General features: G+C 52.2%; 1 protein-coding gene across 1 annotated transcript in view; it reads right to left on the bottom strand.

Moving 5' to 3' along the window:
* Positions 1-7,188: 7,188 nt before the first annotated feature.
* The window catches only part of LOC137359861 (uncharacterized), a 150,739-nt gene continuing 144,219 nt past the window's right edge, over positions 7,189-13,708 (bottom strand). Inside the window, exons 2-3 of the mRNA XM_068025544.1 lie at positions 13,554-13,679; positions 7,189-8,716 (exon numbers count right to left, since the gene is read on the bottom strand). Coding sequence (XP_067881645.1) covers positions 8,074-8,716; positions 13,554-13,679 — 769 coding nt within the window. The 3' untranslated portion in view covers positions 7,189-8,073. The remainder of the gene's footprint in view (positions 8,717-13,553; positions 13,680-13,708) is intronic.

Here is a 13,708-nt window from a genome sequence, read left to right as displayed (position 1 = left end):
CAGAGCACAAGAGTTCAAATCCCACCACAGCAGCTGGGGGAATCTAACTAAACAAACACCACCTTAAATAGTCACTCCCTCCGCCACAGATGCACAGTGGCAACAGTGTGTACCAGCTACACAATGCACTGCAGTAACGCACCAAGGCTCCTTCGACAGCACCTTCCAAACCCGCGACCTCAATCTAGAAGGACAAGTGCAGCAAACGCATGGGAACACCACCACCTGCAAGTTCCCCTCCAAGCCACACACCATCCTGACTTGGAACTGTATCGGCCGTTCCTTCACTGTCGCTGGGTCAAAATCCTGGAACTCCCTTCCTAACAGCACTGTGGGTGTGCCCACCTCACATGGACTGCAGTGGCTCAAGAAGGCAGCTCACCACCACCTTCTCAAGGGCGATTAGGGATGGGCAATAATTTCTGGCCTGGCCAGTGACTCCCACATCCAATGAAATAATAAAAGAATGTTTGCAGATGTCACTAAAATCTTTGCACGGGTTAAGACAGTAGAGGGGTCCTGTGGAATCCAAAGTGATTTACCTGTGGCAGGGGATTAGGCCACACAATGGCAACTGGCATTAAATTTCGGCAAATGTTGTGTTATGTACGTTGATGGGGCCAGAAATGAATCCAATTGCAGGGAAGACACTGAAAGAGGCCAGCAGAGAATTATTCTGGTCAGATCATTGAAGGGTGAAGACTGATGTAAAGAGCCGGCAGTTAAAGTTAACGGGTTTTTAGATTGTGTTAATGGAATCATCATGAATCAAATGACTAGATTTTAGAATAACATGAGAAATCGGAGCAGGAGTAGACCATTCGGCCCCTCAATCCTGCTCTGTCATTCAATACCATCATGACTGATCCTCCAACTGAACCCCACTTTCCACCCGCTCCCCATATCCCTGCAGTCCATCAGTGACCACATATCTGTCTATCACAACCTGAAATATATTCAATGATGGAGCATCCACCACCCCCGGGGGTAGGGAATTCCAAAGATTTACCACCCTTTGAGTGAAGAAACCTCTCCTTATCTCAGTCCCAAATGCTTGGCCCCTCATCCTTCGGCTGTACTAGATTCCCCAGCCAGGGGAAACAACTTCTCAGTGTCTACCCAGTCAAGCACCTTCAGAATCTTGTATGTTTCACTGAGATCACCTTTCATTCTTCTAAACTCCATAGACTACAGGCCCTCTCATATTAGGACAAACCTCTCATCCCAGGAAACAATGGAGTGAGCCTTCGTTGTACTGCCACCGAGGCAAGTGTAGCCTTCCTCGGATGTGGAGACCAAAACTGCGTACAGTAACGCAGATGTGATCTTACCAAAGAACTGGCCAATTGTAACAAGACTTCCTTATTCCTGTACTCCAATCCCACTTGCAATAAAGGCCAACAGGCCATTTGCCTTGCTAATTTCTTGCTGCACCTGCATGTGAAGTTACTGTGTTTCATGTAGGGGGACACCCAAGCCTCTCTGAACAGCAACATCGAGAAGATTCACGCCTTGTAAAAAGTTATATTCTTGCAACCAAAGTGAACAACCTCAATTTTCCCCACATTATACTCCATCTGACAATCACTTATTTTGAAATTATGCTGCCTAGTTCTAGATTCGCCCACCAGGGGGAAACATCCTCTCGGCTTCCAAGCTGTCAATCCCCCTTAAAATATGACATGTTTCGATAAGATCACCTCTCATTCTTCTAAACTCCAGTGGGCATCGGCTCAAACTGCTCAACATTTCCTCATAAGACAACCCCTTCATTCCAGGTATCAGCCGAGTGAAGCTTCTCTGAACTAATTCCAATGCATTTATGTCCTTTCTTAATTACGTAGACCAATACTTTACTCAGTACTCCAGATGTGGTCTAACTAAGGCCCTGTACAGCTGTAGCAACACTTCCCTACTTTTATATTCTATTCCCCTTGCAATAAACAACAACATTTCATTTGCCGCCCTAATCACTCGCTGTACCTACATGCTGACTTTTTGTGATTCACGTACCAGGACCCCAGATCCCTCTGTCCTGTAGAGACCTGCAGTCTCTCTCTATTTAAATAATATTCTGAATTCCCATTCTTCCTGCCAAAGTGGGCAAGCTCACATTTGCCCACAGTATACTCCATCTGGCAATTTTTGCCCACTTACTTAACCTATCTATAACCCTCTGCAGACTCTTTGTGCCCTCCTCACAATTTGTTTTCCTACCTATCTTTCACATGGTCAGCACGTTCCTGACCAATCAAAAAATAAGGCAATATTCCATGGAAGGAAAGGTGGGAATGTTGGGAAGGGAAGAGTGAAAGTCGGGCTCAGGGGCTTGCAGCAATCTGCATAAATAACAGCAATGTTGCTGAGGGAAGTGCTCCTCATTTGTTCACTCTGCTGACAGGCGTGGTCGAGGTACAGGATGGGCGGCCAATCGTTCCACTCTCTTCATCACAACCGGTGGCATTTCCATTTACCAGGCGCTGGCTTGTTGCTCAGTAAGGGCTGCCTCTCTGCTTCTGAGAAGGACGATGGCACTCTTAGCTAAAAACGTCTCTATCTTGGTCATCTTATTGCTTGGACATTGGATTTTTTGTAAGTGCTATCCCTTCAGCAGGAGGAAGTAGATTCAATAGTAATCTCCCAAATGGCTATTGGATCAGGGCTTGGAGCGGGGAAATTGGGAGGGCAATGGGGTAGGAGCAGGGGCAAGTGAGACTAACTCGATAGCTCTTTCAAACAGCCAGCGCAGATACGATGGGCAGAACGGCCTCTTTCTATTCTGCTAGATTTTATGATTTATGCTACCATTTTCCTTCCATGAGTCTGAATTACTTTCTTTTATGGAATGTGTTCCAGGGGTTCAGTCTGCACCCACTGTGGTCCAGACTCCAGCCGCGGCTTCTATTCGACCGGGGAAGCCCCTCGCCCTCGGCTGCAGCTTGGAGGGAGCCAGCATGGGCAGCTACACCATGCACTGGTAGAGGCAGGAGGGGAAGGCAGTAGAGTGGATGTGCAATGAGCACGGCAGCTGTGGGCCAGGCTTTGGGAAGCGGTTCACTGTGCAACACGACTCTGCAAGCAACCGATTCTCCCTACAGCTGGGCGACCCCCAGCCGACAGACACTGCGACCTACTACTGTGCAGCGAGTATGGGCACAGCGATACAATCCTGCGGCAGAGTGAGACAAAAACATCCTCACTCTCCCAACCTGCCCCTAAAACACCCAGCTGTGAGCAGCATCATCGTGAAAGCTCAGCAAACCATCGAGCCCCTTTGTATCCCTATTGGTGACCTTTGCAACACCATTTTATCTGAAAACACTTTACAGCCAGTTAGCCAGAAAGTCATACAGCCAGTATGGTACAGAAGGAGGCCATTCTGCCCATCGAGTCCATGCAATCCAGTCAGTCCCATTCTACCTCTCTATCCCTGCGGCCCAGCAAGATTATCTCCTTCAAGTGTCCATTCAATTTCCTTTTGAAATCATTCATTGTCTCCACTTCCACCACCCTGGTAGGCAGTGAATTCCCGGTTATTACCACTCACTGTGTATAGAGGTTCTTCCTCAAATACCCCAGTATCTATTGTCCAAAATCATCAATCTGTGACCAATATTCCTTGCACCATCCACTAATGGGAACAGGTTTACTCTGTCTACTTTATCTAACACTGTCACAATCTTGTACTCCTCTATCCGATCTCCCCTCAATCGCCTTTGCTCAAATGTAAACCACCCCATATTCTCCAATCTAACCGTGTAGCATCCCTGGAACCATTCTGGTAAATCTCCTCTGCAGCGTGTCAAAGACACTCATCCTTCCTAAAGTGTGGTGACCAGAACTGGATGGCATACTGCCCCTCTCACCATCTCCATCTGCTGGTGACCCTGTCTCACTGCAGTTACTGTCCCCCTCCCACCATCTCCATCTGCTGGTGTCCCTCTCTCACTGCAGTCACTGCCCCCCTCTGACCATCTCCATCTGCTGGTGTCCCTCTCTCAATGCAGTCACTGCCCCCCTCTGACCATCTCCATCTGCTGGTGTCCCTCTCTCACTGCAGTCACTGCCCCCCTCTGACCATCTCCATCTGCTGGTGTCCCTGTCTCAATGCAGTCACTGCCCCCTCTCACCATCTCCATCTACTGGTGACCCTCTCTCACTGCAGTTACTGTCCCCCTCCCACCATCTCCATCTGCTGGTGTCCCTCTCTCACTGCAGTCACTGCCCCCCTCTGACCATCTCCATCTGCTGGTGTCCCTCTCTCAATGCAGTCACTGCCCCCCTCTCACCATCTCCATCTGCTGGTGACCCTCTCTCACTGCAGTTGCTGTCACCCCTCTGACCATCTCCATCTGCGTCACTGCAGTTACTCCCCCTCTCACCATCCCCATCTGCTGGTGACACTCTCTCGCTGCAGTTACTGTCCCCCTCCCACCATCTCCATCTGCTGGTGTCCCTCTCTCACTGCAGTCACTGCCCCCCTCTGACCATCTCCATCTGCTGGTGTCCCTCTCTCACTGCAGTCACTGCCCCCCTCTGACCATCTCCATCTGCTGGTGTCCCTCTCTCAATGCAGTCACTGCCCCCCTCTCACCATCTCCATCTGCTGGTGACCCTCTCTCACTGCAGTTGCTGTCACCCCTCTGACCATCTCCATCTGCGTCACTGCAGTTACTCCCCCTCTCACCATCCCCATCTGCTGGTGACACTCTCTCGCTGCAGTTACTGTCCCCCTCCCACCATCTCCATCTGCTGGTGTCCCTCTCTCACTGCAGTCACTGCCCCCCTCTGACCATCTCCATCTGCTGGTGTCCCTCTCTCACTGCAGTCACTGCCCCCCTCTCACCATCTCCATCTGCTGGTGACCCTCTCTCACTGCAGTTACTGTCACCCCTCTGACCATCTCCATCTGCGTCACTGCAGTTACTCCCCCTCTCACCATCTCCATCTGCTGGTGACACTCTCTCACTGCAGTTACTGTCCCCCTCCCACCTTCTCCATCTGCTGGTGTCCCTCTCTCACTGCAGTCACTGCCTCCCTCTGACCATCTCCATCTGCTGGTGTCCCTCTCTCACTGCAGTTACTGTCCCCCTCCCACCATCTTCATCTGCTGGTGTCCCTCTCTCACTGCAGTTACTGTCTCCCCTCTGACCACCTCCATCTGCTAGTGACACTCTCACTGCAGTTACTGTCCCCCTCCCACCATCTCCATCTGCTGGTGTCCCTCTCTCACTGCAGTCACTGCCCCCCTCTCACCATCTCCATCTACTGGTGACACTCTCTCACTGCAGTTACTGTCCCCCTCCCACCATCTTCATCTGCTGGTGTCCCTCTCTCACTGCAGTTACTGTCTCCCCTCTGACCACCTCCATCTGCTGGTGACCCTGTCTCACTGCAGTTACTCCCCCTCTCACCATCTCCATCTGCTGGTGTCCCTCTCTCACTGCAGTTACTCCCCCTCCCACCATCTCCATCTGCTGGTGTCCCTGCCTCACTGCAGTTACTCCCCCTCTCGCTATCTCCATCTGCTGGTGTCCCTCTCTCACTGCAGTTACTGTCCCCCTCCCACCATCTCCATCTGCTGGTGTCCCTCTCTCACTGCAGTTACTCCCCCTCCCACCATCTCCATCTGCTGGTGTCCCTGCCTCACTGCAGTTACTCCCCCTCTCGCTATCTCCATCTGCTGGTGTCCCTCTCTCACTGCAGTTACTGTCCCCCTCCCACCATCTCCATCAGCTGGTGTCCCTCTCTCACTGCAGTTACTCCCCCTCCCACCATCTCCATCTGCTGGTGTCCCTGCCTCACTGCAGTTACTCCCCCTCTCGCCATCTCCATCTGCTGGTGTCCCTCTCTCACTGCAGTTACTGTCCCCCTCCCACCATCTCCATCTGCTGATGTCCCTCTCTCACTGCAGCTAATGTCCCCACTTCTCACCATCTCCATCTACTGGTGACCCTGTCTCACTGCAGTTACTCCCCCTCTCACCATCTCCATCTGCTGGTGTCTCGATCTCACTGCAGTTATTGGTCCCTCTCTCGCTGATGATGTTAACTTCTTTTCTCTCCCCACAGAGGCTGTCTGATCTGTTAACTATTTCCAAGCTTGTCTATTTATAATTCAGAAGCTCAGCCAGCAGCAATAAAGTGACACAGCTCCCAGAACCGAAACCATGCATTAACTTCACCAGCATCCAGTCTGCTAAATTATGAAGAAATGTTGCATAGACAAGGCTTGCAGTCCCGACATGAGAATATTGACAGGGGAATCTAATGGAGGTGTTTAATTTTTTTAAGGATTTAAGATGGTGAGAGGGAACAGTAACTGCAGTGAGACAGGGAGCAGGATTAGGCCATTCAGCCCATTGAGCCTGCTCTGCCATTCAATACTATCATGGCTGATCATCCACTTCAATGTCTTTTCCCCAGACTATCCTCATATCCCTTTTTGTCATTGGTATTTAGAAATCTGTTAATCTCTGCTTTAAACATACTCAATGACTGAGCTTCCACAGCCCTCTGGGATAGAGAATTCCAAAGATTCACAACCCTCTGAGTAAAGAAATTTCTCCTCATCTCAGTCCCAAGTGGCTTCCCCCTTATTTTGAAATTGTGCACCTTGGTTGTAGACTCCCCAACCAAGGGAAACATCTTACCTGCATATACCCTGTTTATAAGTAATAGGGAGAGAGAACGGAAAAGATTCACGAGTATGGTTCCAGGGATGAGGAATTTCAGTTATTGAAGATAGATTGGAGAAGTCGGAGATAAACCAACCACAAAGAGCAAGAGTGTTCGGGAGCAAGTAACAGAGAATGAAATAGAGAAGAGAGAGAGGGGGGATGTGGGGGGGGAACGAAATGGAAAGGAAAATAGAGAGACGGAGAGACGACGAGAGAATGGGTGATGGAGACAGAGTAAGAAGGAAAATGAGAAATTAGAGGAAAAGAGGGTGTACATAAAGTGAGAAAAATGAATGAGAGGTGGAGTGCCCAAGATAAGGAAAGCCTGGGACAGAGAGAAAGGCAGAAAGCGAGAGAGAGAGAGAGATTGTGTGTGTGTGCGGAAGAGATCAAACAGTCGTTTAATTGTGATAAAAGTAACTTTATCCCCGGGAGAATGAGTGAAGTCACACATATAAAAACAGATTGCAGGTTAATGCCCAGATAAGCTTTATTAAAGATTAAAAGTTGCAGAGAGAAATCACTCAGTAATCCTGGTTGCAACCCATTGGACTCGATACAATGGTCCAAAAATATTATCACTGCCAATCAAACAATTTAATCAGCTCAACAGCGATTAGTGAAATGATCCATAAACTGCAGTGTTCAATGATTGGAGGAAGATTACAGAGCATGACTGAGAATATATAGCAATGTGTTTAACACATCTCCCAGATCAATTACAAGATGAATTATATAATCAGTAAATTCACTCCCTACTGTCCGATCAAATCTGACTTCCTAATTGTTGGACTTGACTTCCCTTCACTTTCTCTCTTGGCGTGCTGACCCCTGCCACCCATGTACAGAGTGTACACTCCTTCCTCCCCTTCCCCAACACCCTCATGTCTTTATTCATCCACAGTGTCCCATTAGGGAATTAGTGCGCTCTTGGTTTGAAGTGAAACACAATTTTCCAGCTCAATGTTTGAAATCCTTCTCACTGTTGTTCTGCATCATTGTAGGGAGTGACCTGGAGAATGAGGCATTATTATAGAGAGTGACCTGGACAATGAAGGATTATTATGGGGAGTGATCTGGAGAATGAGGGATTTTTATAGAGAGTGATCTGGAGAATGAGGGATTATTATAGAGAGTGACCTGGACAATGAAGGATTATTATGGGGAGTGATCTGGGGAATGAGGGATTATTATAGAGAGTGATCTGGAGAATGAGGGATTATTATAGAGAGTGATCTGGAGAATGAGGGATTATTATAGAGAGTGATCTGGGGAAAGCTGCATTATTAACAGAATAAAATGGAAGTAGATAGATTTCTAGAGTAATAGAATGATTTACACTGTTTTCCTGGGACTCTCTGATCTGCTATTGCCTCCTGTAGTGAGACTGTTTACTAGATACAGTACCTAGGGCTGCTGCAGTCCTGACACTGTATTTGGTTGTTGGCCCCATCACACTTTCTGATGTGAAAGCGTGCCTGGGTAACTTGTCCCAGCTTGCCTTGGACTGTGGGGATCTTATCTGCATTATTGTCGAGTGGGTATAATTTGCTGAAGACAAAATACTTATGAATGTTTGTGTTGTCCCAGGTGGTACTAAAGGGTGCGCTGCCTAAGGGGCCGAGGATGTCACAATTCTCATTGCCACTGAAGCAGCTCTGGATGCAGGGGGTGTAGGTGGTGTAGAGAATGACACAGCCAACCTGCAGCCCCTGGTTATTGATGCTATTCTGAAGCAGCCGAGCTGCACTGTCAGTCTGCCCATAGCGTTGATCCTCCTGAGTGAAGTGTAACAGTTTATTCTCTGAGCAGCGACTTCCTGTGTTGGGGTAAACTGCGATGTAGTTTACTGATCGACGGTTGAGGAAGTAATTCACACCGCCGCCAATAACCGGTCTTCCTGAATCAGAGGGTCTGAATTGTACATTCTGATTGATATTGGCACCGGTGCATTGTTGAGGAGTTAACACCATCAGGAAGGTGAACTGTCCTCCCCCACTCGTACTGCTGGGCTGCTGGCCAGACACTTGTCGGAATCTGAAAGGGACAAACACAAAGTGAGAGTCAAGGTAGGAATTGTGAATGAAATTCGACCTGTGCCAGGTCAGTATGATGTGGATTATGGTCACAGACCAGAACCTGCCTATTTAATACCAGACCTCATGGTGGAAGGAGGGAAACTGGGAGTTTGAGTCAGAGAGTCAAAGAGTTACACAGCACAGAAACAGGCCCTTCGGCCCATCGTGTCTGTGCCGGCCATCAAGCACCTAACTATTCTAATCCTATTTCCCAGCACTTGGCCCGTAGTCTTGTATGCTGTGGCATTTCAATAATTTTGGTCATTAATTTCCGACATTGGAAAGGACGGGACCGAATGAACTCCTTCCAATGAAACAGAGATGGAAAGAGGGATGGGAACAAGAGCAAGGGAGAAACAAAGAGGTGGAGAGATGGATGGAGGGAGGGAGACAGAGAATGTGATAGAGGGAGGGTAGAAGAGAGCAGAAGAGACAGAGATAGTGAGATAGAAACAAAGCCAGAGAAAGGAAGAGTTGTGGAGACAGAAACAGATAGAGACAGAGAAAGGAAGAACAAGATGGAGACAGATACAGATAGAAGCAGAGAGAGGGAACAGAGGCAGTGATAAACTGAAAAAGGATAAAGTGATAGAGATAGAGGGAGAGAGAGATAGACAGGCAGTCGAGCAGGGAGAGAGACAGAGGAGAAAGAGAGTGACAGATTAATAGAAACAGACACAAAAAGATAAATAGAACAGAAGACAGAGAGAGAGAGAAAGAGAGAAAGACACAGAGCAACAGGGAGAGAGAGAGAGACAGGCGGAGAGGAGCGAGGTCAGTGAGCGGGGTCTGTGCGTGCGGTCAGTGAGCGGGGTCAGTGAGGGGGTCAGTGAGAGGGGACAGTGAGTGGGGTCAGTGAGAGGGGACAGTGAGAGGGGACAGTGAGAGGGGACAGTGAGAGGGGACAGTGAGCGGGGTCAGTGAGCGGGGTCAGTGAGAGGGGTCAGTGAGAGGGGTCAGTGAGAGGGGTCAGTGAGCGGGGTCAGTGAGAGGGGTCAGTGAGCGGGGTCAGTGAGAGGGGTCAGTGAGTGGTATCAGTGAAAGGGGTCTGTGAGCCGGGTCAGCGAGCGGAGTCAGTGAGAGGGGTCAGTGAGTGGTTTCAGTGAGAGGGGTCAGTAAGTGGGGTCAGTGAGTGGAGTCAGTGTGCGGGGTCAGTGAGTGGAGTCAGTGAGTGGGGTCAGTGAGCAGGGTCAGTCAGAGGGGTCAGTGAGTGGGGTCAGTGAGTGGGGCCAGTGAGTGGGGCCAGTGAGAGGGGTCGGGGAGAGGGATCGGTGAGTGGGTCGGTGAGTGGGGTCGGTGAGTGGGGTCAGTAAGTGGTGTCAGTAACAGAGGTCAGTGAGCGGGGTCAGTGAGCGGGGTCAGTGAGCGGGATCAGTGAGTGGGGTCAGTGAGTGGGGTCAGTGAGAGGGGTCAGTGAGAGGGGTCAGTGAGTGGGGTCAGTGAGTGGGGTCAGTGAGCGGGGTCAGTGAGAGGGGTCAGTGAGAGGGGTCAGTGAGCGGAGTCTGTGAGAGGGGTCAGTGAGTGGAGTCAGTGAGTGGGGACAGTGAGTGGGGCCAGTGAGAGGGGCCAGTGAGAGGGGTCAGTGAGAGGGGTCAGTGAGAGGGGTCAGTGAATGGGCTCAGTGAGTGGGCTCAGTGAGAGGGGTCAGTGAGAGGGGTCAGTGAGTGGGGTCAGTGAGAGGGGTCAGTGAGAGGGGTCAGTGAGAGGGGTCAGTGAGAGGGGTCAGTGAGTGGGGTCAGTGAGAGGGGTCAGTGAGAGGGGACAGTGAGTGGGGCCAGTGAGTGGGGTCAGTGAGAGGGGTCAGTGAGTGGGGTCAGTGAGTGGGGCCAGTGAGAGGGGCCAGTGAGAGGGGTCAGTGAGTGGGGTCAGTGAGAGGGGTCAGTGAGTGGGGTCAGTGAGTGGGGTCAGTGAGTGGGGTCAGTGAGTGGGGTCAGTGAGTGGGGTCAGTGAGCGGGGTCAGTGAGAGGGGTCAGTGAGAGGGGTCAGTGAGCGGAGTCTGTGAGAGGGGTCAGTGAGTGGAGTCAGTGAGTGGGGACAGTGAGTGGGGCCAGTGAGAGGGGCCAGTGAGAGGGGTCAGTGAGAGGGGTCAGTGAGAGGGGTCAGTGAGAGGGGTCAGTGAATGGGCTCAGTGAGTGGGCTCAGTGAGAGGGGTCAGTGAGAGGGGTCAGTGAGTGGGGTCAGTGAGAGGGGTCAGTGAGAGGGGTCAGTGAGAGGGGTCAGTGAGTGGGGTCAGTGAGAGGGGACAGTGAGTGGGGCCAGTGAGTGGGGCCAGTGAGAGGGGTCAGTGAGTGGGGTCAGTGAGTGGGGTCAGTGAGTGGGGTCAGTGAGTGGGGTCAGTGAGAGGGGTCAGTGAGTGGGGTCAGTGAGAGGGGTCAGTGAGTGGGGTCAGTAAGTGGGGTCAGTGAGTGGGGTCAGTGAGAGGGGTCAGTTTGTGGGGTCAGTGAGTGGGGTCAGTGAGATGGATCAGTGAGTGGGTTCAGTGAGAGGGGACAGTGAGTGGGTTCAGTGAGAGGGGTCAGTGAGAGGGGTCAGTGAGAGGGGTCAGTGAGAGGGGTCAGTGAGAGGGGTCAGTGAGTGGGGTCAGTGAGTGGGGTCAGTGAGCGGGGTCAGTGAGAGGGGTCAGTTTGTGGGGTCAGTGAGTGGGGTCAGTGAGAGGGGTCAGTGAGATGGATCAGTGAGAGGGGTCAGTGAGTGGGGTCAGTGAGTGGGGTCAGTGAGAGGGGTCAGTGAGAGGGGTCAGTGAGAGGGGTCAGTGAGAGGGGTCAGTGAGTGGGGTCAGTGAGCGGGGTCAGTGAGAGGGGTCAGTGAGAGGGGTCAGTGAGTGGGGTCAGTGAGCGGGGTCAGTGAGAGGGGTCAGTTTGTGGGGTCAGTGAGTGGGGTCAGTGAGAGGGGTCAGTGAGATGGATCAGTGAGAGGGGTCAGTGAGAGGGGTCAGTGAGAGGGGACAGTGAGTGGGGTCAGTGAGAGGGGTCAGTGAGAGGGGTCAGTGAGTGGGGTCAGTGAGAGGGGTCAGTGAGTGGGGTCAGTGAGCGGGGTCAGTGAGCGGGGTCAGTTTGTGGGGTCAGTGAGTGGGGTCAGTGAGCGGGGTCAGTGAGCGGGGTCAGTGAGAGGGGTCAGTGAGAGGGGTCAGTGAGAGGGGTCAGTGAGTGGGGTCAGTGAGCGGGGTCAGTGAGAGGGGTCAGTTTGTGGGGTCAGTGAGTGGGGTCAGTGAGAGGGGTCAGTGAGATGGATCAGTGAGAGGGGTCAGTGAGTGGGGTCAGTGAGAGGGGACAGTGAGTGGGGTCAGTGAGAGGGGTCAGTGAGTGGGTTCAGTGAGAGGGGTCAGTGAGAGGGGTCAGTGAGTGTGTTCAGTGAGAGGGGTCAGTGAGTGGGCTCAGTGAGTGGGGTCAGTGAGAGGGGTCAGTGAGTGGGGTCAGTGAGTGGGGTCAGTGAGAGGGGTCAGTTTGTGGGGTCAGTGAGTGGGGTCAGTGAGATGGATCAGTGAGTGGGGTCAGTGAGAGGGGACAGTGAGTGGGTTCAGTGAGCGGGGTCAGTGAGAGGGGTCAGTGAGTGGGGTCAGTGAGATGGATCAGTGAGAGGGGTCAGTGAGAGGGGACAGTGAGAGGGGTCAGTGAGAGGGGTCAGTGAGAGGGGACAGTGAGTGGGGTCAGTGAGAGGGGTCAGTGAATGGGGTCAGTGAGAGAGGTCAGTGAGTGGGGTCAGTGAGAGGGGTCAGTGAGCGGGGTCAGTGTGTGGGGTCAGTGAGAGGGGTCAGTGAGAGGGGTCAGTGAGTGGGGTCAGTGAGAGGGGTCAGTGAGAGGGGTCAGTGAGTGGGGTCAGTGAGCGGGGTCAGTGAGTGGGGTCAGTGAGCGGGGTCAGTGAGAGGGGTCAGTTTGTGGGGTCAGTGAGTGGGATCAGTGAGATGGATCAGTGAGAGGGGTCAGTGAGAGGGGACAGTGAGTGGGGTCAGTGAGAGGGGTCAGTGAGTGGGTTCAGTGAGAGGGGTCAGTGAGAGGGGTCAGTGAGAGGGGACAGTGAGTGGGTTCAGTGAGCGGGGTCAGTGAGAGGGGTCAGTGAGTGGGGTCAGTGAGATGGATCAGTGAGAGGGGTCAGTGAGAGGGGACAGTGAGAGGGGTCAGTGAGAGGGGTCAGTGAGAGGGGACAGTGAGTGGGGTCAGTGAGAGGGGTCAGTGAGTGGGGTCAGTGAGAGGGGTCAGTGAGCGGGGTCAGTGTGTGGGGTCAGTGAGAGGGGACAGTGAGTGGGGTCAGTGAGAGGGGTCAGTGAGTGGGTTCAGTGAGAGGGGTCAGTGAGAGGGGTCAGTGAGTGGGGTCAGTGAGAGGGGTCAGTGAGTGGGGTCAGTGAGAGGGGTCAGTGAGAGGGGTCAGTGAGTGGGGTCAGTGAGATGGATCAGTGAGAGGGGTCAGTGAGAGGGGACAGTGAGTGGGGTCAGTGAGAGGGGTCAGTGAGTGGGTTCAGTGAGAGGGGTCAGTGAGAGGGGTCAGTGAGTGGGGTCAGTGAGAGGGGTCAGTGAGTGGGGTCAGTGAGTGGGGTCAGTGAGCGGGGTCAGTGAGCGGGGTCAGTGTGTGGGGTCAGTGAGGCAGATTATTGATGAAGTGACTGTCGCACTCTTAGTCCTTTCTCTCTCACCTTCCCCTCTCTGTAGCTCCATGTTATTTTAATTTAACTGGACTCGGCCCTGCTCCCCCGCATCACTGTGAAAGAGTGGAGCCTTAGCCCAGGAGAGTAGACCTGGGCCGTTCTCACAGCCTAACCCTGTCAGGGAATGGTGAAAGGCCTGGGCAGGATGACCACTTACCGGTGGATAATGTCTGCCAAGACAGTGCTATCTAGTTCAGTCGCAACTGACTCAGGGACCCAGAACAGCACCAACAGGAACAAGCAGACAGTCCGCATTGTGGGATCTTCCAGCACACTCCAAATCCTGAATGAGGGAACAAACGGCTGAGGTCA

Source organism: Heterodontus francisci, unplaced genomic scaffold, assembly GCF_036365525.1.
Source record: "Heterodontus francisci isolate sHetFra1 unplaced genomic scaffold, sHetFra1.hap1 HAP1_SCAFFOLD_419, whole genome shotgun sequence".
Lineage (NCBI taxonomy): Eukaryota > Metazoa > Chordata > Chondrichthyes > Heterodontiformes > Heterodontidae > Heterodontus > Heterodontus francisci.
This window is presented reverse-complemented; position numbering and strand designations above follow the sequence as displayed.